The sequence below is a fragment of the Condylura cristata genome, unplaced genomic scaffold (genome assembly GCF_000260355.1).
Source record: "Condylura cristata isolate star-nosed mole 26May11 unplaced genomic scaffold, ConCri1.0 scaffold00002, whole genome shotgun sequence".
Taxonomy (NCBI): Eukaryota; Metazoa; Chordata; class Mammalia; order Eulipotyphla; family Talpidae; genus Condylura; species Condylura cristata.
Genome location: NW_004567103.1, coordinates 86,465,381 through 86,492,661, shown reverse-complemented (window position 1 = coordinate 86,492,661; position 27,281 = coordinate 86,465,381). Strand labels below are relative to the sequence as shown.

Genomic DNA, 27,281 nt, shown 5'->3' with positions numbered 1-27,281 from the left:
TCTAGAGAGGTTTCTATGAAGAAAGGCACATGAAAATATTTATAGTCAAGGGCCACTGAAGCAATGACCATTAATTGGGCATCTATGAAGGATCAACAAGGAAGTGTGAGCAAGGGCTGCTAAGGGCAGAAGACCAGGAGCAGAGCAGCATGCTGAGAAGTTCATTTTTGTGAGGAGCCAGAGTGTTCCTCAGAAAAGAGTTAGCACCTGCAAAGGTGCTGAGGTGGGAAGAACTTGCCCTACCTGAGGAAAAAAATAGGAGGATGTGCTGGAGCCCTTTGGTCTTGTTTATTGTAGGGTAAAATTATACATCCCACACATTCCTTATATTAGATTTAATTTGGATCCTGTGTGCTTAACATCTGCTGTCAAATTTAACACATGCTCTGCATGTGCTAAACACTAAATGATGAGCGTTCATTATATTGCCTTTCTTTGACTTTAAAATCTTTCACCCGTATGCCTCTTTCAACTCCTGGCACCTTGTGGCTAGAGGAGGGATGTGATGACTATGATGAGCAGTCGACTGGGGATGGCATGTATAAAGCAGTTAGTGAATTTCATTTTTTTATTGGAAACTGTGAGAAGTCAGGTTGAGGTGGGAAACAAATAATAAAATACGATTTGTATCCCTCTCCTACAAGATCTTGCCGATGAAAATGTACCTCTTGGATGTGCATTGTTTCCTGAAAGATTATTTTTAAAATGTTGGTAGAATGAGCTATTTGACTTTGTTGACCACAAGCCTCTAAGGGACAAAAAGCAGGATCTTTACCTTTCATTACAAACCCTCATGATTTAATTTTCCATATGTAAATATAGATCCTTGTGGCCACCTTCTGCTAATGACACAGAACCCACTGTTGAGGTGCTATCTGCTGACCTTGAGTTTGAATTATTGATTCTCCCAATGATTTATATTCTAGAAGAGATATTGCAGGACTGAATAACCAGAAAGGCCAAGCTCGTGTTATACTGAGTGAACAGGAGTTGACAACTATTCTCTTCATAATGACATCTTTAACTGTAATTTTTGCTATAGGTTCTGCTTGCTTGTTATCATGTAGAAACATTCATTCCTTCCACAAAGAAATACTCTCTTTTCCAAACTTCCTGAAACGATCAGACCGCCTATCCTATTTTCCATGATGAAGCAATGCAGGAACAGTGATAAATGATAGTCAGGAAGTAATGGGGGGAGTCGAAGGTCACGGTCACACAGTATGAACCACCAACAATGGGAAGCAACCACTTAGTTCCCGCAAGCCAGGAGAGGAAAAGTCCAATTTCTTGCTACTGTGATTTCTTTTTTAAAGATTTATTTATTTATTTATGAATACAGAACTGGGGGTTAGGCCAGAGGTGTGGGGGTGAGAGGATTCACCAGAGACAGAGTGGGGAGCAGATTGGGCAGATGTACTGAAATACACTGCTGAGAGGAGCTGCAGGCAGATCAGAAGAGGTCTGCTGCACCATGTGGGGCACCTCCCTGGCTGGGAATCAAACTCATGCTGCAGTGGCTGCAGTGTTGAGCTTTAACCTGTTATGCCTCCAGGGATGGTCTGCTATTGTGATTTTTTAAAAGACAATCCAGAAATCCAAATATTTCTGGGATGCCTTATAATTTTAAATGTGGGAAAGTAATTCAGTGTTTTTTACAAAACTCATGGTGGAGTTGTGAGTGGTCTTCCTGGGCAGAATGTGGAGTTCTACTCTGAGCAGAGAGCAGGAGCCTTTCTGGCTCTCTCCGAGTTTCCCCAAGTCTGCTCCCTGAGGACACAGCATGTGATGCATATAAGCATGGGTTAGATTACCCTGACCTTCTCAGAATTTTATTTACAACATTGAGGCTTTAGGGACAGGAAATGACATTAGAGGAGGTCCCTTGCTTTGCTCCCCAGAGGATCATCTAGGTTCACCAATGGAGTACTACACTCAGAGACCACTGAGTCATTGAGAAAAAAGCTCAACCACCTCTTAGACACGGGAGAATAGTCACACTGAACCAAAAGGGACACAGAGGAGACTCATGCTTCACTGAACAAAAGGCAGTGCAAAGAGACATGTGGAGGCTGTGTTTAGGGGCAGGAATATACCATAACATGTGTTTCACTGCCACTTGATTAGAAACCCAGGGAGGGAAGAGTTGAAAGGTGTAGGGTTACACAGCTTTGAATGAGGGAATATATGTGACAGCGATGCTTGCTCCCAGAAGGCTAAATCCCCTTTAAAAAGAACAAGGACAGGGCCCTCCCTGGTGGCGCAGCGGGTTAAAGCACTGCACTGAGAATCTAAAGCCGCTTCCACATGAGTTCAATTCCCGCCTGCCCCGGAGGTGATCACATGGTGTGGCAGACCTCTCCTGACCCGCCCGCTGCTCCCCTCAGCAGTGTACTTCGTCGATCTGCCTGTTCTGTTCCCCACTCTGTCCCTGGTGAAGCCTCTCACCGCCCCTGAGCCTCAGGCCTGTACCCCAGTTCTGTATGCACAAATAAATCTTTAAAAAAAAAAAAAAAAAAAAGAACAAGGACAGTGTTGTGGACTCTGGTTCCCCACTCCCAGCCCTTGGTTTCATCACTGATGACAGCAGAATCCAGGATCTGAACCCCAAAGAAAGAGGCTATTGGTGGTGCCACAAATAGGAACCTGCCTCACTTCAGGGGACTTAGACCAGTTGCTTGACCCCTTCAAGTTGTGCTCCCCTCCCGGAGTCAAAAGCTGCAAGTTCAGGTCTCCAGAACTACAGAATTGCAGAAAGGTCAAACATCAAAAATTACTGGCAAAACCACCAAACCACCTGTAAGAAGGGTATACATAAATAAAACCTCTAAGATCTATAGCAGCAAAATGGGTAGACAAAAACCAAAACCACATGGTAACTTGAAACCTCAAGGCAATATGAAAATACCAGGAAAGAAAGAACAACCATCTAGAAAACACACACACAGAAGATTTTATTTTCTAGGCTGAGAAAGATTGAGAGTTTAAAACTTATATGTTAAAGAAATTCAAAGAGCTGGAATAAAATGCAGAAAAGTAAATCACGGTGATACCAGAGGATTTCAAAAAATCTAATAAGAAAGATACAAGAAAATTCAGAAAAAACAAATCAATGTCATGAGAAACAAAATTAATGAATAGAAAACAGAAATTGAAGATTTAAATAAAAGAATAATGGAGTTGCAGTATGTAAAACGATCAATAGAAGAGGTAAAATAAAAACATTCTGGAGAAAGCTATGGAAGTGGAATACTCCAAATGGAAGATCTAATCAATGCCCTTAACAATAACACTCAAAGGACCCAGATGGAAGAAGAAAGTGAGACATGAAAAAATAAATGAGAAGAAACACTTTGAAAGCTGTCTCACTCTATCAGGAAAGGCGATTTAAGGAAAATGTTTAACCCAGAAGGGGAGGAGAGAAAAGGGAGAAGAAAATTTATACAAGAAAATGATGGATGAAAACTTCCTAAACTTGAGGAAGAAACTAAATATAAAATCCATAAAGCTAAAAGAACACCTGGCTATGTAAATGAAAAAACGAGACCTATACCAAGATACACAGTCATGAAAACATCAAGAGGTCAAAACAAAGAAAGAATATTGAAAGTTGGCTAAGGGGCACTCAACTTCAACAGAGAAAGAAAAGTAAGAATTGGTAAGGATGTGAAGTCTCCTTGGTGGGAATAGAGGTTGGTCCAGACCCTGTGGAAAACAGTACAGAACTTTCTCAAAATATAAATATATCTACCATGTGACTCAGCAATTCCACTCCTAGGTACTTGCTTGAAGACTGAATAAACATGAATTTCAAGCATTGGGTATGCATTTCTTTTCATTGCAGCACTGTTTACAAAAGTCAAATTATGTCAGGATTCTAACTTTCCTAGGGCACATGAGTGGATTAAGAAGATATGGTGAGCTCTGTTGTCACTTGTTTTTTCTGTACATGTGGTCTGTCCCTTGGTTCTCTATTCCTTCCCACTTGTCTTGTTTGCTTCCTGCTTTGATGCTTCACAGTCTAATTATGAGACATTTATAATATCACCTGTATAGTATCTGCTAGGATAAATCTTCTCATTTAGTTGTGTTTCTTCAGCATGCTCTTAGCTCTTCTTACCCTTTGTTCTTCTATATAAGGATCAGAAAGGACAGAACAAGTTATGCAACCACACACATGACATAATGAGAGAAACAAAAATCTCAAGTACTTCCGGGTATTTGACTGGAGATCATTGAGGACAGATGAGTGCTGTTCTTTAATCTAGTGTCTAATTTTGTCCATAGAAGTCATCTATACCCACTGTTAGATTTAGTTATGTTGATTTCTTATTCTTGAGTCAACTTTAAATGTTAATTCCCAAAGCAGCATTTTTGCCAACAGTTGTTGCTAGTATGCAGTTCAATGCAATTTAAAAATCTCACCTTGAATCCAGTAATCTTGCTAAAGTCTCTTATTAATGCAACAATTCATCTGTAATTTCTTTAGGTTTACTAGATACATTGTCACATTATCTGCAAATAATGACTGTTTTGGTTCTTCTTGTTCATTCTTTATAATAACATTTCTTCCTTGCTTTCTATTCCAGCTGGGATCTTCATAGTTATGTTCCATGTAAATTATGGTAGTGGGTACTGGGGCTTTTACTTATTCCTAACCTTAGGGAAACACTTTGAATGTGTCACTATTGTATATGATATTTGCATAATCAGATTGTAGAAATGTCCTTCTACTTCTTGTTTGTCAAGCATTTTAATTTTTAAAGATTTATTTATTTGTGCATACAGAACTAGGGCACCGGCCAGAGGCTCAGGGGCAGCGAGAGGCTTCACCAGAGACAGAGCGGGGAGCAGAAAGGCAGATCTATGAAGTACACTGCTGAGGGGAGCAGCGGGTGGGTCAGGAGAGGTCTGCCACGCCATGTGGTCACCTCCGGGGCAGGCGGGAATCGAACTCACGTGGAAGTGGCTTTAGTTTCTTAGTGCTGTGCTTTAACCCGCTGTGCCACCAGGGAGGACCTTGTCAAGCATTTTTATAATGCATGCATGCTGACTTTTTCTTCCTCCGATAGCGATATTTTCTCTAGATTTGTTAATAGAGGACTTTCATTCACTGACTTGTTTAAAGTTTCAATCAACCTTATTTTATTTATGCTCCTAGAATAAACAGCATATATCATATGATCTTGATATAACAGCTTTCACATGTATTGCTGGCTTCATTTTGCTAATACATATTTTAGGATTTCTTACATCTATATTCATCAAACATAGTTTAATTTAATTTTCTTATACTGCTGAGGTTGAATTTTAGAATCCAGTTTATGCCAGTTTTCCACAATAGCCCATTGCCCTTTCTCTGGAACTAAAAGCATGTGCCTGCTGCATATCTGGTACAGTTCTTGTGGGCCCCATGCTCCTGGGTGTCTCTCATGGGAAGATTTAACTATTGGCCTAGTTTCTTTAATGGCTCACAATTATTGTTTTTATTTTTTCTCAGCACTGACATTTTAATATTTTTTAAGAAATTGAGCATTTCATGTAAGTTTTCAACTTTATTGTTATCAAGTTACTCATAACATCATTGCATTGCCTTTTTAATATCTGTAGCATTTAAAGCTATGCTTTCTGCTTTATTTCTAAATTATTTATTCATGCTTTCTCTCATACTTTTCTTGAGTACTTTTGCCTGAAGTTTAAAATTGGCCTTTTCAAGACCACCAACTGTTGGCATTATTTTTCTTCCTAACGTATGTTCTTATTTTCCATTAATTTTTGCTTTCAACCTAAGTATATACACTTCTTTCCATTTTCTTCAGGTATATTCTATTGTTATACTTACTATTATTTTAGGCTATAGAGTTCCATCTATATATCAAATTAATGTTCTATTGCACTTTGATATGAACTCTTATTAATTCAGTTTTTAATGCTTGTCTTTGCTCGTGTAAAGTTGTGGAATTTATGTCATATAGTAAATATATTTATTATTGATTTATAACTTAGTTACACCATCATCAGAGAAGACAGTTTTTAAGTTACTCAGGTACCAGTGCTTTAAAAGAAATTGAAACTTTTAGTCTTAATATGTAAACAATTGCTGTAACTCTTCCATGCACACCTGAAGAGGTTGTGCATTTCTCAACCTCTGATATGGATATTAATTGATTATCTATTTATCTAATATTATCATCACTGTCTATAACCTATTCAATACCTGTTATATAAAGATTGATGTGTCTGATTTTCAAATCTTTTGTCTCTAATTTTTTTTTGTTTGATTAATTGACAATAGCTATTCCTGAGTTAGTTGTGTAAGTAACTTCTAAGTCAATGTTAATTCTTCCTTTTTATCCTTGCATATCTATCAACACTCACTTCACATATGTTCAGATTATAATTTTAAATGAATATATGTTTATAATTTTATGCTAGCTTTTGGGGTAATCAGCATTAACTTGGTGTGGTATATTTTCTCATTGTTCTACTTCTTTCTTCATGTGTCAGTATGTTTTAGACTTGTTTTTTGTGACCATCTATTTTAATGATGCATTTTTAAAAATTAAAATTAATACATTTTTCTGAAAGAATTGGATTATTTCCAAAAACCTACTTTGTAATTTATGTCTAATCTTTTTCATGTTTCTTCTTCTTCTTTTCTTTCAAATTCATGAAATATTTTTTCCTAGTGCTCATTTTATACCTCTAGTTTAGAATTTAGACATTTTCCTATTTTATTTAATATGTATATTTAAATCATCAAAGTCAGAATTTAATTAATATCATTGTCATTTTTCCAAACACTAGAAGATCCAAGAACATTTTAATTTTAACTCCCTTTCTAAAGGTGGTGGTTTGTAGGTTTAGTAGGAACATTTTTTTTTAGTTTCATATTATTAGTGTTTTATAAAGCATTTACTTAGATTTGCTTACATATTTGCCACATTTTTCATTTATAATTTCGTCATTTATCTTACTCTTTTCATTTGTAATTCTTTCTGCTGCCTAAATTATTTTAGAATTGTCTTTAGTCATGTTCTTGAAAGATACCTTCATAAGTACACCATTCTACAATCCCTTTTAAAAAATGAACATAAAAGTTATTTTTTACTAAGGGAAGGAGTAAATTAATCAAATACAATATTTTCCAGGCCACATTAGTTTGCAGGATTTTGAGCCTTCCTGGCACAGCTGTGAACAACAAAGCTGTTTAGTCAGAACGAAGGTGTTTACCACAATTGAGTGTTCAAAGCAGACATTAGAAATGGATAATTTTCCTACTTTTTCTTTGAAAGTATTGTACCAGGGTCATCCCCAGGTGAGAGGATGTGGCAGATGACAGAAACTATTTAGAATGGGCAGGTTTGGGGGTTCAGGGATACCCCTTTCACTGTCCTGTAAAAATAAATGTTATCTGTAAAAAAAGTTACCTGTAAAAATAATTGTTGATATTTTTATGTTTCATATCTATTTTTGTTCATTACTTCTTTTATGTTTCATTAATATTTTTGTCTATGCTGTGATGTGCCTAAATGGAGCCACACAAGATAAAGGCGTACCCAGGAATCCCAAGCTCTTAAGGTTATAACTCATCTTCCCCATTCTAGTGGTTTGGGCACTTGTATACACAACAGCAAAGAAAGTAGATTCTTGGTGTGTGTAAATCTTTAATTAGTGTGGAATGGGAGAGAGAATAAAGGGTTTTAAATAACAGGATCCCAGTCAAACCCGGGAAATTACCTCTCATGGGCAAAAGCATAGTCAAACGGGTATGTTGCAAAGCTGGGTGACCAAGATTTGAGAGCACCAGAATAAGTTCAAAGCATGCACTGTAAGTTACCAGGAGAAAGAATTTAGGCAGGAACTACAGAAAGCTGGAACAGAAGGAGAGACCTGAAGTTCAAAATGTACCATAAAGTCAAAATAATGGCTGACATTGTCTCTACTAAATTGTCAAAGTCGCCAGAACCAAGCACCAAGGTCTAGGAACAGCCTCCCCTTATATCTCCCCCATGTGTCTCTCCTTCCCAGCTACCCTCCCGACCATTCAGGAAATCTGGTTCCTGGCAGGCTGGGAGTTGTAATCCAAAGTTGCTGTATGTCAGTAGGGACAGGGTAGAGGATGCCCATTTCTTGAACTGCACTGCTCATCCCCCTGTGGAGAGACGTATTCTGTGCCATGATTGTGAGCTCTTTGCACGCATCCTGCCCAGTGGAAGTGTCACGGAACAAGCTCTGTGACTTGGTGGAGTATATTCTCTCCTGGTGTATAGGAGGTACTATTCCTTTTCAAGGTCCCACAACTTCAGCTCCATTGAGGTCCAGAAAAACTCCCTGACTCACTTCCTGGGCAACATGATCCTCATGGGTTCCTGCTATCCTGATAACTGAGTGTCTGCATCTGGGTATTCCTGGAAGGCAGTGTTATTCTCTGCTTCGTTGTTGTGGGTGTCTCTGAAAATATTTGTTTGTCCAGTTGGAATAAATATCAGACAGTGATGCTGGCCTGACTAAGAGTTTTGTGTGCTCTTAGAGTAATTCTGAAGGCCTAGAGCTCCCGCCTCTGCATAAACTCTATAAAAATTCCCTTGCAGAATTAACCTGGGCTCACGTCTTGGTTGTTCTGTGCCACGTTATCCTAAGAAACCTAGAGGCATTTTCTAGTACCTCGGTTTCCTTATTTGTAAAAGGGAGAAAAAAGATAACTACCTCAACGGTTGTTGTGAAGATTAAATGAATTAACAGACCCTACCTGTATGTCAGTATAGTTGGAAGTGTTAGTTGTACATTGTGTAGTATCAGGCCAGTCTTACCCCAGTTTGTCTTGTATGGTCAGTGTAAAGGCTGGGTCTGCTTCCGTGCCTTCTGGAGGCCGGGGCTGCATGCTGTCACCCATCCCAATGACCTCAAACTAGTTTGCACACACACACACACACACACACACACTCAACAGTGCACCAGTGCCGCGGGTGTAAGTCTGGATCCCTTTCACATGACCTCATTCACGTTTTGGATGACACTCATGTTGGTGTACTCTTTCTCTGGTTCTAAAGACCTCCTCTTCTGGTAGACAACCTTCATTGACATGGGATTTGCAGCCCCAGGGCATGAGGGAGATGGGATTTAAAATACTTTGCATATGCAATGCCTATTCTTAGATGAGGCTCATTTAATTTCTGTGGCTTTGAGCAACTGGGCAAAGAACTTGATAGGAAGAAAGTGTCAGAAAGACAATTGAGTCCCACCAATTACTGTCTGCTGGCAAACCTCTGGGTCAGGAGTCCATGCCTTGTGCAGAGTAAGAGGAACCTAGATGGGGGTGCCTGCTTTGCAGACTCTCAGGGGATTCAGTGGTGTGGCAAAGCTGCACCTTGATGGGAGCAGGTGCCTACACCTGAGGGCAAAGAGGCAGAAACCATGCAGAAGCTCCGTCTCAGCAGCCTACAAAGAGTAAGGAATCTGGAGGAGACATCCAGGATTCCTGTGGAAACTTCTTTCAATGATCTTAGCGCTTTCAATTGTGACTATTAACTTGTAGCTCTCCAATCCTTTCTGTGCTTTTTTGGCATGCCTGAGTTCTCACCGGGTATATTGTGTATTTTAATGTTTTTCATTTAACATTACACTATAGCATTTCCCCAACTTATTAAAAATTCTTTGTAATCTCATTTTATTGCAGCAGAATATCTAATTGCGTGTCTGTATCATAATTCTCATAATAGTATCCGAATGATAAACACTTAAATAGTTCTGTATTTTCCTTGCTGTAAATAGAGAGGCATTTGTTTTTTAAACTGAAATTTCGGTCTGTTTCAATACATTTTCTCAGGATAGACGTCTAGAAGTAGAATTTCTGGGTCAAACAATATAAACAGCGATGCAAGTCTTGGCACACCGCCAATCTGCTGTCGGAGAAGTGACGCGAATATTCATCCTCTGCTGTGTGCCCCTGTGACCCTTACTTGCTTTGGATAAACTCCTCTTAGGTCTTTTTTTTTTTTTTTTTTTTAAGATTTACTTATTTGTGCATACAGAACTGGGGTACAGGCCAGAGGCTCAGGGGTGGCAAGAGGCTTCACCAGAGACAGAGTGGGGAGCAGAGCAGGCAGATCGACAAAGTACACTGCTGAGGGGAGCAGCGGGCGGGTCAGGAGAGATCTGCTACGCCATTTGGTCACCTCCAGGGCAGTCGGGAATCGAACTCATGTGGAAGTGGCTTTAGATTCTCAGTGCTATGCTTTAACCCGCTGAGCCACGAGGGAGGGCCCCTCCTCTGAGGTATTAATGGGATAAGAAAGACATGGCCTGTAGTACACACACACACACACACACACACACATTCCCTTTATTAGTAAAGCAGCTGCACATTCTTTCCTTTTAGAATCATTGGCAGGTGATTAAATAGTAGGGGGGAATAAACACATCAGAGAACTTCCTTCTACCTCCCTAGGGGATAGCTGCCATGAAAGGCCAAGAATTCAGGGACAGTTTTACGTTCTTTAGCCCCTCCCCCCTCCCTTTTAAAAATTAAACATGTCTAACTTTGGGAGTGTGGAGGGAACCCTCCATATAAACAGCCAAAATTATCTTTCATATGGTATATTTTAACAGGGTATTTACAGGAAGGAAAAGATTTCTTGGCACTGGCTCATTTTAACAATTTTGTGAGAAAGTGGGATGGAGCTTTTCATCCCCTCTTTACTAGTGAGAAAGCTAAAGCTCACAGAGTCAGAGAGTCACCTGCTTCTGCTCTGAGCTGTTTCTCAACTTCAGGCAGTGACAAGCCAACAAGGTGCCCACGTGTTTGCTCTGTTGTCTCCAAGTCTAAAGGTGGGAAACAGATGAGGTGCCTCAGTGGATAGTGATGTCATCAATCAGCAGAGCCCACCTGGGGTCGGGAGGCTGTTCATTGGTACCCCAGATGGCTCAGTGCCATTGTTGCCAGGAATCACGTGTATAGCAGAGGGATTTGTAATCTCCCAATTATGTCTAAAAAGGATTTTGCTTCCACTCCCAGGGGTCTGTTATAAGGTATTTTTCTGTATTCAGGCCTCAACAATTTCTTGGCCACCTTTCTCTGCAGAGGACTCCTCTGATTCATCCTCACCATTGTCTTCAAAGTGATGTGCAGACCTGACCATATCTGCACCCTGTGTCTTGCCTGTAGCCTCCCTACCTCCAAGGGCTTACCACACTTACTAGGCAACACTCAGGTTCACAGTCTGGTTTCTAGATCTTCTTATCTGGCTTTTTGCAGTCTTTGGGTCCAGCCTCATTCTTAGTGGCCTCCGCACAGGCCTCTGGGAAAAGCAGCATACTTGAAGTTTCATCTCAGTTGATTCACCTGGACTTCTTGGAGTTTCCCATCCATGCATCTGGTTAACATTTTCAGGATTCTTCCTCTAAGACTCCTTCCCCCTGACCTGCCTCAGAGTTTTCAGGTTTTTACATTGTGGACCATTTACAATCTGAGCTGTTGTAATCCATTTCCTTTCATAGTGAGGGTCCTCCAAGTTGGTGTGGACTCTGGGTATGGTGCCACATATTGCATGGAAACAGAAAACGTGTGGAGTGAGGGAAGGGATATCTGTGACAGGATGCTGGGTTGGGTTCTCACTATTCATTTTATCCTAACTACACTTGCCACGGAAAAGGCAAAATCCTTTTCAGACATAATTGTGAGATTAAAAATCCCTCTGTGGAACCCAAACCCAGTGTGAACCCAGCAGACGCCATCTTGTCTCTGACCGCCATATTAAGACTGCTGGGTGATCCATGGTTGGGGACAACCTGACTGCTAAGGAAAACAGGAGACCCTGTGCTCGTTTTCTTGGCAGAACCCTCCTTATAGCTTGTGGCTGAAGGCTCCTGTCAAACAGTCACAGTAAGACAAGTGGACTCCAGAGCTAATCCCGAAGTTTTCCAAGAAGTGATCCATGCTCAGACCATTTCTCTGTTTGACCCTGTAATGCCTCTCTGTCCTGACCTTGGTGGAACATACCTTGAGACTGCCCCCTGGCTGAACGCTGATCCCCATTCTCACATAAATCTGTCATGATTTTCTTAGACCCTGATTATTTTCACTCAACACACTCTTAGAAGGCAATATCTGATGAGCAACAGATGTGAAGGAAATGGTCCCTCCCAGAAGGGAAGGGCGTGGCGTGCCTGAGGCCTTCAAGCCGGCCAACCTGGAACTGCTGTATCTCTACAGACCTGAAGGTAGAATTCCTTCCCAAGTACTTTTTGAATTGGAGAGAAAAAGAAAAATACTTTCATTATGTAACAGATAAATGGTGGCCAAGTTTGTTTTGAAGTTTTGTTTGTTTTGAAGTTCAAGACTGAGAGCTCTATGTAGCACCTTTGGAGGTCTATGCTGTTGCCAAGAGAGTGCCAAGTACAGGGTAGACTAGTCATAGAGGCTGGTGGGTTCTGTCCAACCTATTCTCCAAGGCTCTGGATTTACGAGTCCATGCATGAACTAACACATTCCCACAGCGATACTGTGATAAAATACCGAAAACACAACCATCCCTGTCGCTGTGTCTCTTATACTAGCAAAGAGACGGCACAAAGCTGTCTACTTTAAATACCCCTCACTCTCGGTCCCCCAAGCCTCAGAGCAGAAGCTGCTCTCTGATCTGTTCACGAAAGGCTGGCTACCTTGAAGGGTTGTGTCCAGTTATTTAGAGCATCGCTAGGGCTTCATGAAATGTACTTTTGACTAACCAAAGAATGTCTGGAACATTTCTGGGTTGCTCTAGACTACCCACTCAAGGATGTTTGGACAGTAAGCAACCTTGGAAGATAGAGCTTGAACCTTCCTCCAGAGCAGAAGGAAGGCATGTGTACCTCCATGTCTCTGCTCAGGGTTTCTCTTCTGGAGCCAAATACACTGTGTGGGGAGGCTCCATGGGACCACACACTGCCCACATGAAAATTGGGGACAAGGAAAACTCACATAAGTATGGTTATGTTCCTGGCCTTGCTGGCCTTGCTGTGACCACAGAATTCTCACCTCTTCTTTCCATAGCATCCTGTTGACATGTTCAATAGCAAGCTATAAAGTCCTGAAGTTCCATTTAGGGCCCTTGGCCAGTTAAAAACCATCCCCACTGCTATGATGATAGAAATGCTCAGGCAAGGAAGGGAAAGAAAATGAGCAGCTTCTCCTTGAGAGGATCATAAAAAAAGACAAAGTCATCAGGAGTTCCTTCCACTGATGAAAAAGTTCTTCTTTCATATTTACTTAGTAGTTGGCTGGAAGCCTTCACCTACTGCCCTTTCTTCTGGTGAACAGATGAGCTCTACTTCCCAGCAGGCAGGATGGGTTGTGTCCTGTGAAATACAGACTAAACAATAGGGCCATTGGAGTAATGTCCAAGATGAGGGGTTGGACATGAGCAGTGTCTAAACCTTGATAAGTTCTAGAAGCCCCAAGCACATTTCTGCAGTGTATTTACATCTTGTGTCCTGTTTAATTTGATCATTGCATAATCCTTCCGGTAGTGACTGAACAGTGACAGCCTATTTCTTCAGTGGCTATCATTATTATCCATGGGTCAAAGTTCAAGTTTTTTGCTGGGGCCCAAGACGCCCAGTCCCTATCTGCAGTACAACTGACTGAAATCTCCTTTTCTCTTTCTAAGTCCTGCTCATTCTCCAGGTGGAACCTGCCTCTGGATCCTTGGAGTTCCACATTGTTCGAGATCATTTCTCTTACAGAATCTGTAAGATTTGCAAAGATCTAGCCTGGACCCCAGAACTGGGAGTCCCTCCTGAGTCCCTGAACCTGTGATTTCCATGAGGCTTCCTGTAGACTTGCCCCCGCTGATGAGGAAAGAGGCTTTTCTCTCTCTCTCCCACCCCTTGGTTACACAGGCCTGGGGCCCAGTGCTCTCTTGGCCATTGGAAGCTGTGTGCCCTCCAGCAAGCCTGTCAGTCTTTCTACAATCTCTCTGTACAGTGTCTGTGTCTATAGGTCTAATGGGAGGAAGAGGCCATTCACCAGTAAGCGTTGTTGTGAGGGTAAAAAGAGGAGTCAGGAGTCGGGCTTTCATCTAGAATGTGCGTGCTCCTCACTCTATTCTTTCCGTCTTGCTCTTCCTCTCCCCAGTCATCTCCTCTCTTTTTCTTTCAACTCCTCACCTTCCTCTTTAACAGCTTTCATTGAATTGATGCCACATTGTGATTTATAAGGAATGTGAGATATGTATGTGTGTGTCTATATATATATATATATACATATATATTTTGGACATCTGAGTGACCAGATATTATATAATTTATATATTTTATGTCTTATGTAATTTGTATATATAATATTTATGTATGTATATAATTAGTCACTCAGATGTTCCAAATATATTTGCCTTCTGTTTGGTGTTCATCCACAGTTTCCAGCTCCTAACTCATAGTTACCCAAAGCCTTGGGATATCCTGAATATTAGAGGGTAATATAGGTGTCTTTTGTTAGGTGAATGGGGTGTTTTGGAAGCACTAAAGAATGGGGACTGGTTGCCAGGGAAATGCCACATGGTTAGAAGTTTGGTACTTCCGATCCCACTCTCAGGCCTCTAGGGAGAGGAGAGGAGTTGGAGGTTGAGTTCAAAGGCCAATGGTCAATGGTTTAATCAATCATTGGAGGCATATCTGAGCTTCTGGGAGCCTCACAAAGATTCATTCTCATTAGGAGCTTGGTTAGCATATTCATTCTAAATTGTGGTCACTCCTAACTGTGGTCACTCCTCAGGAAGCGCTTAGAAATGGCACAATGAGGAGACTTTGTTGATCCACGCACACTCTATATATCCACCACCCTTCCTGACATTAGGAGACATACTATTCCTGCCACCAGCCCCATGTGTCTGTATCATAAAACCATGCCCACTTGAGAGGTGAAACCACTGAGGCCAGAGAGGTCAACTCAAGGTCTCAGGACCTGGAAAGAGGGAGCCAGGGCCCTGCTGTCTGTACTCTGGTCACTGGTCACTAACTGTTTTCAGGGAGAGAGGAAGGCTCACTCATATTTGTTAACAAGACTGTTTTCTCTATCTGCAGGAGAAAATCAGCACTCCAACTAAGCAGCCAGTCATGGCCACTGTGACAGTCCATTCTAGAAGGATACTGTACCTTCCACTGGCTTCTAGAAGCTGGTAACTGGGGAAAGGAAGGCTGGTGACAGCATCTCCCTTCTTCCCATCTGGCCCAGAGCCTTCTGCTCTGTCTGTGCTCTGAGAGATCTGGTCTATGGAGCTGAAGGGACCATCCCAGCCCTGTCTCCACACACTCTGTCAAGAACACACAATGCACCTGTGAAAAGCCAGCTGAGACGCTGATCTTTCCCCAGACAATGGTAGCAATGCCATTTGACTCTGAATGCTCGGTTACATTTCAAATTTATTTCCAATCGTTTAGCGCTGGATCAATGGAAGACAGTAGTGCCTTTTAGTTCAGGCACCTGCTGTTCCCCCCAAATGTCAAGGGCTGACATTTGATGCCCTGAGCCCCTGTCAGCCTGTGGATGAGTCATGTACTTGCTTCCTGGTCCCCTGCTACACCCTGCAAGGTTGTACTAGCATGACCATGACAAAGTACTTTCTGTGTAAAGTACTGACCCAGACTTACGCCGTCAGAACAGAGGCTGACCTCCTGGGTGGCTGCTGCACCTTAGGTCCCTGGGAGAGGCCCCTCCTGGCATGATTCCTCCTCCATTCCTCCTGCCACCTGGCACCTTGTGCGCCTAGGTGAGATACATATCTTGGGAGAAGGTGGGTATAAGGTGGGATAAGACAGCTCTTGCTGTCTGCTTGGTAGTGTAGGTGGTGGGGTGGGGTAGGGGGTGCATTTCCTTTTGTGGAGTTGGAGGAGGTGTCGGGGGAGCTAGAACTGGGCCCCTCAAATAAAGTACTCCTTTCTGCTGCTGTCGCTGGCTTCCTGAAGATATGGGTCGTCCTGCAGCGCCGCGTCAGCACTCTCTGCGAACTCCGTGCCCTTGGCCTCGTTGGTGTGGTATGTGCCCTTGTGCCGGTACATGTAGTGCATCATGACGATGAGGAGGCAGACTAGGACGAAGGCCACAGCGGCGATCACACCTGCAGGTGCGAAATGCAAGGTTGTCTGGGGCAGGTACCCTGGGACAGGTGGGGCCAGGACCCTCGGCTGTGCTAGGGCAGATGTGCTGCAGCAACAAACAACCGGGGGGCTGGTTCACTGCTGCCTCCCGCTTCTCTCTGCCCCGTGCACGCCCCCTCATCTCTCCCCTCTATTTTATTTTATATTTTTAGATTATTTATTTCTGCATGCAGAACTGGTGTACAGGCCAGAGGTGCATGGGTGGTGAGAGGATTCCCCAGAGACAGAGTTGGGGGCAGAACAGGCAGGTAGATGAAGTACACTGCTGAGGGGAGCAGCGGGCGGGTCAGAAGAGGTCTGCCGCGCCATGTGGTCACCTCCGGGGCGGGGATGGAACTCATGCTGAAGTGGCTTTAGCTTCTTAGTGCTGTGCTTTAACCCACTGCACCACCAGAGAGGGCCCTCTCCCCTCTATTCTTTCTTTTTAAAGATTTATTTATTTTTTCACAAGGAACTGGGGTACAGGCCAAAGATGTGGAGGGTGAGAGGATTCACCAGAGACAGAGAGGGGAGCAGAACAGGCAGACTGATTAAGTACACTGCTGAGGGGAGCAGCGGGCCGGTCAGGAGAGGTCTGCCTCGCCATGTGGATCTCCTCCAGGGCAGGTAGGAATAGAACCCATGTGCAAGTGGCTTTAGCTTCTTAGTGCTGTGCTCTAACACGCTGTGCTACCAGGGAGGGCCCCTCCCTCCCCTCTATTCTTACCCATTCTCTCTCTTCACCCTGCCTCTCCTCCCTTTACTCAATAATTTCCTGGAATTGAAATTGATCGCTAGCAGACACCCACCATCTCAGTGACAGGGACAGTCACTGCAGAGTGTGCCAAATTTGTATTCTGCACTTCTGTGGATCTGCCTAGAACTGAAGGGCTCACAGGATCCAGCACTTAGGCCTTTAAAGCCAAGACAATCTGCCCTGAGGGATTTCCCAGGGGGCATAGGACTCCCTGGGGTATAATACTTCAAATGCTACAACCAGAAAAAGACAGGAGAAACTGGATTAGCTGGCTGCCTGGGTGTGGTGTGAAATATGGGTTGTGCTCATCACCCCCTCCCCCAAGCTCCCAAGCTCTCCTGGGGTGAGCCCTTTGAGTCTGCCAGGTAGTGTGGAGGGGGGCTTTCAGCAAAGCACTGGAGGGGGCATGTTTGCAGATACCCTGCAAATGTTGGTGGGAATGGCACTCAGAAGGGGTCAGGAGGAAGGTCTTGGCTCTGGGAGTCAGATCACTCAGGGATGAGGAGTGGAGAAGGGGGCATTTTTGTGGCTAAGGAGGGCATTCTTGTGAGGTTGGAAGTTCAAATTCAAGCATTTACTCTGAAGCCTCGGAACAATTCTTGAACCTTTACTTCAAGTGTGGACATTGCTGTCATCATCACATTTATAATATTGTCTAATTAAAAGATACCAGGTGCAGTGTTCCAGAGAGTTGGACAATGTCTGGATAAATGGAATTAGACAGGCATCTTTATTGCCTGCCCTTCTTTCTCTATCTGTAAAGGTTCTTTGAGTTAGTAATGACAAGCCCGGAGTGAATCCCAAAGAATTAATAAGCAAACTACCTCCCAAGCTTAGTGGTTCCTGAAATAGTTTGGGGTGATGACACAAGATAGGAAATAGAGCTAAGGCAGGGTCAGATTTCCTTTAGGATGGAGGGATGAGGACAGGAGCCCTGCCAGGAACAGTGGGGGATGAGAGAGACAGAGGACAGGGACGCAAGCAGGCCTGGCCAGACCACCCAGTCCCTCAGCCGCCCTCACAGCCCCCTGTGCAGCTTCTGAATTCCTGTGGATCTGCAGTCTTGACCCGTGTGCCTTGTCTGTCCTCTCCTCACCCTCACCTATGGGGTGCTGTGTGGGCCTTTCATTACAGGCACAGACTCTTCCAGTCCACATTCATAGACTTCTCTGAGGGAGGGAGACTGCTAGCTTGCACTCTCACCTGTGTGAGGCCCTGAATGCTTCTCAGTCCCCAGCTACCTGCGGCCCCAGGACAGCTCACCTGCAATGATAGCGATGTCCGTCTCGGTGGAGGCCATCCCAGGGTCAGGTACTGTGAACAGAACAAAATAGCAGAAGGTAAGAGGGGAAGAGCCCAGCACATTAGCTCCTCCACTGGGCCTCACCCTCTGCTCACACATACAGTTCTGTGGCGAGGCCAGGGTTGAACAGGCAGCAGGTTAACAGGTCATTCACGGGGTGCACAGCGTCCCAGCTAATGCCGACCTGTGCTGGACAGGGACTACCTGTTGCCTCCTTGATCTGGTGAGAGCGGCTCCTGCATCTGGCAGAAACCAACAGACATCCCCCACAGGCATGATGGCAGGCACACATGGTTAGTGCAAGGAGCACCTCCCTCTCAAGGCCTCAGTTTTTCCGTCTCTGTGGAGACCCAGCATGGGCATGCCACATGCTGGGTAAGTTACCTTCCCTCTATGGTACACAAAGTCTTCACAGCACTCCCAGGAGGTCTCTGGCATTATTCACCCATTTCACAGGTAGGACACTGAAGTTGGGGTGCCGAGATGGCAGCGCCCATCCATGGTTGGCTGGGACTTCGGGACTTGCAGGAGGTTCTCCCTTTGGGACGGCCTTTTTTCTGTCCTGGAGAAGCCTGTTTCTGTCTGGAGTTTCCTCCCTGTGCCCCAGTTAAGGTCTTTGCAGCTGCTCTTCTGTGGGAAGGTTGTCTGAGGTGCTATTTCAGGCACAGAGTGAGTTCTCCTGGAGCTCACTGGCCTGGCCGGGGACTGGGGTGTCAAGGAGTTCAGGGACCTGTATGGTTCCTGGAGCCATTGCACAGAATGTTTTTCTCCTCTGGGAGATGGGTGGGGAGAAGGATTTATCAGACCATGGAAATATCAGTGTTAACATGGAAATCCCATGCTCCCACTGCAATAGCTATGCATATTAAAGCAGAGAAGCCTGCTTCATAATAGTCATTTCCTCTCAGATAATCACTTTAATTATAGTGTGATGAGGTCATTCTCCCCAGTGAGGCTGCCAGATGCTGCTTTCTGATAAGAAACTGTTGGTGCCAGATCTCAGGAGGGCAGTGGTGGGAGGGGAGTGGAGGCTCCAGGCTGGGGACCCAGAGGAGAGAGCTGGGCTATAAGGCCTGGGGTCAGTACGCAGCCTGGAGGCACGAGGAGAATACAACAAGGTCTCTGGCCACAGAGAAGAGTAGGCCTGGAGTGAGGGTAGAGGAGATGCTTCTCACACAGTCCTGAGTCAGAATGGGTAGGAAGGCCTCACGCATGTGGGACATTGTGATTGAGGCTGTGATGTAGTGATGTAGTGTTAAGCACATAGTAGGTGCTTATTTAATGTCTACTGAATAGGTGATTACATGAATAAGTGTATGCATGTGTGAATGAATGGATTCTGTCCCTGGGTTCCTAGACCTTACTTGCTTATGAAGCACCACACCGTTCAGTAAGAAAGAACAGTCTTGTTTCAATCAGCATGGATGTTTACCAAGGTTCAATTCCCAGAACTGCCCTTCGGAATTTTCCAGGGGAAAACCAGCTGCCAGGGGAAGCAGGGACTGTTATTTCCTCTTCTGTTAAAACAATTAGCACCTGCCTACCAGTATTTGAGATGTTTTAACTCATGTTGTCCCTATGACTATCCCATTCATAGCACTTCTCTTATTCCCGTTTCACAGATTTGGAAATTGAGTTCCAAAGAAGTGCTGTGGCGTTTCTTGGCTCATATTACTCTTGTGAGAGTTAGGAGTCAACTAATTCAAGCCTGAGGCCTCCAGCCGGTGTGTTACACTTGACAGGCACTGACAGGCAGGTAACTGGTTAAGGACCAGTCAAGGTACTGCTGGAATCCCTTGAATGAATTTCCTGACGTGTTTAGGTTCCTGTTCCCAAGCCTGTGTTGGGAACACTAGAAATTCTGGCCAGGCCTATGGGATGGGAGCAGCCTGGCCTCCCTTGGAATTCAAGGCCATGGAGGGGGTCCGCTACCCTTGCCCTGCACCCCTTCAGCTGAGAAGAGCTGAATATATACAAGTTGCTTGGTGTGAATGATCCCAAAGTAAGGACCAGAACTGACACCTAGGTCTGAACTGGACAGAGGAGGAAGCTCTGTCTTGGAAAGAGGGAAGGAAGTGAGACAGCAGTTCCCAGAGTGTGACCCATGGACAAGCAGCCTTCTCTGGGCATCTGCTAGAAATGCTAGTTTCTAGGCCCTACCCTAGACCTGCTGGGGCTGAGAACCAGCAATCTGTGGTACCAGGGGACTACTGATGTACACTCAGAATGAAGAGTTGCTGGGGTGGGAGGCTTCCTAGAGCAGTTATTTCAGGATTGGCCCTTGAAGGATGAGGAGTTTGCTATACAATCATGTCAGTGTTCCTGAAGGTGCTCACCACTTTCTCCTTGTTACCCATGACACCAAGGATCCAGAAGCCTCCATTTTTGCTCTCCTGGATCTGCAGATGGTGGGTGAAAGACTGCCATTATGCTATTTAATCCATTCAACCAATAGCCATGATGTGGTGTATATAGAAAAGGCTAGTTGGAGGGAGCTCAGTTCCTGCCCAGGAGGCCCTTGCTGGGCTTGAAAGGCAAGTCTGTGGTGGGGTTAGGATGGATCATTGTGGGCACAGGAGCCGGGCATGTGTTACAGAATGAGGGACCATTCATGGCAGGTGTGGGTCTGCTATCAGAAAGTGACAACCATTTTTCTCTTAGGGTGGACAAACATGAGAGGCCCCGACCCCTTCTGAAGAGACCTAGGGACCCCATGTTTTCCTTTCCTAGTTTCCATTAGGTGGTTGCCCCTACCACACCAAGAGAAAGCTCTGCACCCCCAAACCATGCTCCTCTTGCTCACAACTCTGTGCCAGCCTTAGAGGGGGCCCCTGGTACTGAATAAGCATTGCTGGCTATTATGTGAAAGCTGAGTCCCTATGGAGGAACCAGGATCAAACTGTCCACATCATTGTGAGGACAGTTTGTGGGTTCAGATTTAACAGCAGTGCATTCAGCAAAATATTCAATATTGATTGGCTATAGTTTTCATAGATTTATAAGCAAGGGTAATAATACCCAACTTGTAGGAATTTTAAATGATATATGTATATATGGGTGACATATTTTATATATTCTGCAGAAAACTACATGGTCTGTAGTTCCAAGAGGTGTTTGCTCGGTTGTAGTCACTGCTTTGATTTCAATTCATATTATCACTTTGGTTTGTACCCAATTCAACACCAGTCACCCAAGTGCCCAGCTCACAGCCACTGTGAGCCCACATGGGGCTGGCACACTGGCATGGACCTGTAGGGGTGTTCAGGTGGACAGTGTACCAACACATGGTTGGAGCATCTGTGTTGCCCACAATCACTGCAAGGGGCCAGGGCAGGTGCTGAGAGAGGGCAAGCGAGTCTGATTACAGGGGCTGATTGTGGGTTTCCTGGGTGACAGGGACAGTGGCAGGTGGGTTATCATGGAAGCATTTGTTAAACAACTGGTGCCAACTCACAGGTGTGTCATGGTGTAGAGGTGAGGAGGAGGGAGAGAGGCAGAGAGGGGGAGATAGACAAAGAGGGAGTAGGAGATAGAGATATGTGGTGGGAGGAGAGTGGGAGGAGCAAGAGTGGGAGAGATGGAAAGACAGAGACAAAGAGGGAGAAGGAAGATAAAGACCAAGACAGATGAGAAATAGAGCTTGGGGTGTGGTGAGGTGGACAAGGCGTAGCTTAGCGAGCCTCAGGTGACCTGTGCAGTCATGAGGGGAGTATTTGTGGTAGAGCGGATTTGCTGACACACACGTCACAAGCATGTCTATCTGTGTCTCTTGCAGATAGGAGACCATGACTCAGACAATGCTTTCAGAAGGGCTGGGTTCGAGGAGCCCACTCTCAGGTCCAGCAGAGCAGACAGGGAGAGAACCAAACACCCTTCAGCCTGGGCAAATGTGAAAAAGTAGCCCAAAAGTAGTCATGTGTCTGCTCTGGGTTTCTGAACCCTGTGTGGCCACACAGCTGCAGGATTCCCCACAAGAGCATGAGCAGGGACCGCAGATGCTTCCTGTGAGCAAGTGGATCCTGAGAGGAAGAAGAAAGGAAAGGACTGGGCCTCACAGACCTTCCTGTTTCCAAACTCACCCTGGGGCGTCACCACCTCCCAGGGTGCAGCGGAAGGAGCAGCGAGGCAGGTCGAGGGAGGCACCCATGGAGGGCTTGGGCAGCCTGGGTGTGGGAAGGACACTGCCCTGACTGTGGCAGTGATGCCAGTCCTGGGGGCTCAGGCACACAAGACTAGGAGAAAGGGGAACACGGGGCCCTGGGTGAATGTCTGGGCCAAGTTGCCACTTAACTCCTCACTTAATCCTTCTGTGAGGAAAGGGCTTTCCTTCTCTAAGTCACAGATAATAAAGTGCTCACTCAGAGAAATCAAAAGACTTGTTGAGCTCTCACATCCAGGAAAGGGAGAGCCTGTGTTCTAACTTGGGGTCCTTCCACTAAAATGTACCAGCTTTTTAGGCGCCAGCTGCTGCAAGCCTCAGGAGGCCTCAAGGACAGGCCTGGCTTTTCTCCTGTGGAAACTGCATCTGGCTGCAGCCAGTCCCTGCTGGCTCTAGATGCCTACAGGGGTGTTCTACTGCCTGTTGTCTGGTCAAAGGCAGCATCCCAGGAGGCAGCAGGATGCACAGGAGACATTCTCTGCCAGCTGGCAGCTTGGGTGCAGCTTGGGTACAGCTAACAGAACCTTGGACTCTAATGGCAGCTGGCTCCTGACGTGGCCTTGGTAGTGTGTCTCAGAGGGTCCCCAGGACACATGTTCATCCTCCTCTGTATGCAGTAGTACAGAGGAAGGTGTTCTCTTCTTCCCCAAAGGCTTTGAGGCCACACCTCTGGGCCATCTCTAATCTGGGCCATCTCTAATGGATTTTTCCTTTGCCTCAGGGAGGGCAAGAAGCATCCATTTCCTGTCTCCCATCTTCCAGTGGCCCAGAGGAAGAATTCGGGAACTAGCAGAGGACTCTCAGATAGTGAATTTCCTTTGAGTGAAGAGTGAGGATGGTTTCAGACTGGAAGGGTAAGGTGCTTTGAGAAGAGGAAGATTAAAATCATGAAGGGAGGCCCTCCCTGGTGGCACAGCGGGTTAAATCACAGCACTAAGAAGCTAAAGCCACTTTCGCATGAGTTCAATCCCTGCCTGTCCTGGAGGTGACCACATGGCCTGGCAGACCTCTCCTGACCCGCCTGCTGCTCCCCTCAGCAGTGTACTTCATCGATCTGCCTGTTCTGCTCCCCTCTCTGTCTCTGGTGAAGCCTCTCGCCACCCCTGAGCCTCTGGCCTGTACCCCAATTCTCTATGCACAAATAAATAAATCCTTAAAAAAAAATCATGAAGGAAAATGGGTTTGTCATGGAGCCCCTGGAGGGTTGTGCCATGACAGCGGAGAGGACAGCAGTGAGGGCAGACCAGGGCAGGCGAGGCTCTATGCTGTTGACTGAGAGCATTTCAAGGAAACTACAGTTTTGTCGGAAAAATCACTTCACAAGTGGTCTCAGGAGGCAATGCTTGTGTGAGCCTGCTTTGGGTTTGGGAGGAGGACAGACACTGGGGCAGGGGCCGGAAATTCTGTGGTCACAGAAAGTTCTCCTTGGCTCACATTCAAATCTCTTCTTCCTGCTCTAGAATCTGGCATCAACGTCCTCGTGCAAGTGAAATGTTGGCAGCTGAAATCTATTTACTGACTTTTGCTAGGAAAAAGGTCAAATGCATCTGCTTTTCTTTGATGGCTTTTGTTCTGCTCCCTGGAAGGATGCAACAGTCAAGCTATAACAGAGGGAGAGATGGTCTCAGAATACCCCAAAGAAATGAACAGATAGTTTTTTACCACTACACATCACTCTTGCAAATCAGCCAATGTTCAGTGAGTCATTAGCAATAATCCAAGCCCAGGCTTACAGGTCTTGGGAACTTATGACTTGGTTGGGGAGATGCAGCCTTAGTCACCCCAAGGCTAAGTCACCCCAACATGCCCAGATAGGCTTCCCCAAACTGTGTCACTTTAGCATATGGATCATTTCAAGCTGAACAACTTGGAAGAATAGAAGTTGGGAATCTTAGCCTGAATTCAGTTATCACCAGGAATAGTGTTTCTCTTAAAGCACCCCATCTCTGTGGCAGGGCAATCACACAGCAACAGAGCCTCATCATAGTGTAACAAGTGGTCCCCAGGAAAAGGGGAAGTTCCAGGTTCTCTGCCACACCCAGAAGGAGGGTGGAGCTGAGCAGAGAAAAGGGGAAGGAAGGAATCTGGAGAGAAAGAAGGAAGCTGGATGGCGAGCCAGAAGGAGACCTGAGGAAGCCACATGGAGCAGCAATCATGTGAGGAAGAAGCCGTGCTTGTTTCCTGACCCAGGACTGGTTAAAGAGATGTGGGTGAGAGACCCGTGGGGAGGTGACTATGGCAGTGGTTATATTGATTTTAATTTTTCTCTTTTCCTCCCAGACTGTCTGGTCATTTCTGACCCTTTTCCATGGGTCCCGGACAGAAGGTGCTTTAGTCTTGTGGCGGTTTTCAGGCCTTGCTTAGGGGCAATCCCTTTTGGGTTGACTTTTGTCCACGAGGGGATGGGTAACTTCAGGTGTTTGATTTCGACATTATATTCTTTGTTTTCTGTGTTGTATACTCACTGTATTAAAGTTTTATGTTTTGTCTTGAGGCGGCGGGTGGCAGAACCGATTTGGAGCAGGCAGGTTTGGGGGTTCAGTGGTGCCCCTCTCCCTGACCTGTAGCAATAGGGGTTGCCTTCTCCTAGCTCCAGGTCCAGGCTTCTCTCCTGGAAGCCCTGGGCCTCTAGCACAGTCCTTGATCCTTATGTCCCACTGGTTTTAGAATCTACAATGCAAATAGAGTCTCCAGAGGTAATTCAATTTGTTCTACTAATTAGCCTGATGAAATCTGATTGCCAAGAGAAGCCAGAGAGTTAAGGGAAACTTTTTTCTCCACCTCTTATGAAACAAGGGTCAGCTGAACAAAGTGAAGTGGCCACTTACCCCTACGGGCAAGGTGGGGTTTCTCCTGTAGGAGGAGAGACTTGTCAGCTTTGGTTTCCTTAGATGAAGGAGGGGAAAACCACTGTCCCCTTTCACCCATGCCCAGCAGACACACCCTGCTTTAGGATTTTGAGATGAAACTTAAAGTTGAAAGAAACAACAGGATTGTAAGAAGCATTGTGAAGATCAGTCAGCCTTCTGGGTTGGGTTCTTGGGGAGAGGGTGGTTGCTGGGAAAGCTACTTGGGACTTGATCAACATCTGGCCTGTCAAGGGGTGCAGAGGCTCGAAGGGGTGTCTGGTCTTAGTAGGCAACTGAAGAACTTTAGTCTGAAGACCATGCTAAGGCCTCCAAAAAGGAGCTTAATACATGTGTTCTTCAAAGGCAGAGAAAATTTAGACTTGAAACTGTTGGCGTGGCCTCATCACAATAAGAGAGGAGACTCGGCTATTTAATCTCTAACTTGCACCTGTCTTTTTATCAAATCTTCAACCTTCATATTGGAAAAGAACTGAGTCCTTAAGAGAGGATTGATGGCCCTCCCCGGTGGTGCAGCGGGTTAAAGCACAGCACTAAGAAGCTAAAGCCACTTTCGCATGAGTTCGATTCCTATCTGCCCCAGAGGAGATCCACATGGCGCGGCAGACCTCTCCTGACCCGCCCGCTGCTCCCCTCAGCAGTGTACTTCGTTGATCTCCCTGTTCTGCTCCCCACTCTGTCTCTGGTGAATCCTCTCACCCTCCGCATCTCTGGCCTGTACCCCAGTTCTGTACAAATAAATAAATCTTAAAAAAAAAAAAGAGGATTGATGTTCAGGAGGAGAGACTCCGGACGCTTAGCTGCAGCCAGAGAGCCCACCACATCCATCTCTGACCAAGGTTGGGGACCAGTCTCAGCAGGGGAGACAGATGGGAGCTGTCCCATCCATGTGCACAGGGGTAATCGCCTGGGTGCTATGTGGTTTGTACAACATCTGCTCTCTGTGTGGAGCTGACTGCAAGGTCCTTTATGGGGTGGCTCTGCTCCCCAACTGATGTCCTTCTCTTCCTTACTCTGCTCAGCAGGGCCAAGCAGCAGCTGGGATGTGGGCTTGGTTCTCACTGCCAGTTCTGCAGCTCGTTGTTGCTCCACTAGCCTCAGATCTAGCCTAGATTTTAAGCCCTATGTTCACCTGGCTGGAATGAGCTCAGATGTCCTGACACAGCTCACTCCCAAGGGAGGCAGCCATCTGCCTCTTCCGCCCTGCAGCAGTTCTCTGCTTCAGCTCACTGCACTTCCGTCTAAACTCTCCTGCTTCCTGTACTTTCTGGTTCCCTCCCTCATCCGAGGCTATTTTGCTTGCTATTTGGTATCTTTTTACCTGATCTTGGGATAGATGGAGCTATTGGAGAGTGTGAAGGTGTTGGGATAGGCCTCAAGATGTCCAGGACTGGCTTCCTTACGACTCCCACTCTTGCATGTGGATTTAGAATTGAGGTGACTTGAGACTTTAGAGGCTAAGGAAAAGCTGTAGCCCTTCTCCTAGCTGAGGAAAACATCTGAACAGTTTGGAAGAATGAAGACTGGGGTGCTATGCAGAAGGGTTATCTGTAGAAACACCCTCTCTGTCTGAGAGATCCATCTAAATTTGTAGAGAAACACGTCATCCTGAGGCCTTCCTGGTGTCACAAGTCTCAGCACTGTGAAGCTATTAACAGTCACTGCAGCATGAGCTGGATCCCCGACCAGGGAGGTGACCCACATGATGCAGCAGACATCTCCTGACCCATCCGCTACTCCCCTCAGCAGTGTATTTTCAGTCATTCCTTCAGTTTTGCTCTCCACTCTGATTCTGGTGAGTCTTCTCACTCTCCCCATGCCTCTGTCCTGCACCCCAGTTCTTGTATGCATAAATAAATCTTTGAAACAAAACAAAACAAACATGTTATCCCCTTTGTAGTGTGAAACCACTCTCTCTCTCCTTGATGCCCAGGACCCTACCTCCTTCCTAAGTTCTTGATTAAAACTCTGTCCTCTCTTAGGTCAAGATGCAGTGGAATCTTCATAACCTATGTACATTACCTGTGTGCATGTTGCTAAACTGAATTTTTCTTCTGCTAAAACATCTGATGCTGAGGCCCT

General features: G+C 45.3%; 1 protein-coding gene across 1 annotated transcript in view; it reads right to left on the bottom strand.

The window, feature by feature from the left end:
- Positions 1-15,362: 15,362 nt before the first annotated feature.
- Positions 15,363-27,281, bottom strand: part of GYPC (glycophorin C (Gerbich blood group)) — a 43,095-nt gene continuing 31,176 nt past the window's right edge. The window contains exons 2-3 of the mRNA XM_004674897.2: positions 18,134-18,184; positions 15,363-16,094 (exon numbers count right to left, since the gene is read on the bottom strand). Of these exons, the coding sequence (XP_004674954.1) occupies positions 15,898-16,094; positions 18,134-18,184 (248 nt within the window). The 3' untranslated portion in view covers positions 15,363-15,897. The remainder of the gene's footprint in view (positions 16,095-18,133; positions 18,185-27,281) is intronic.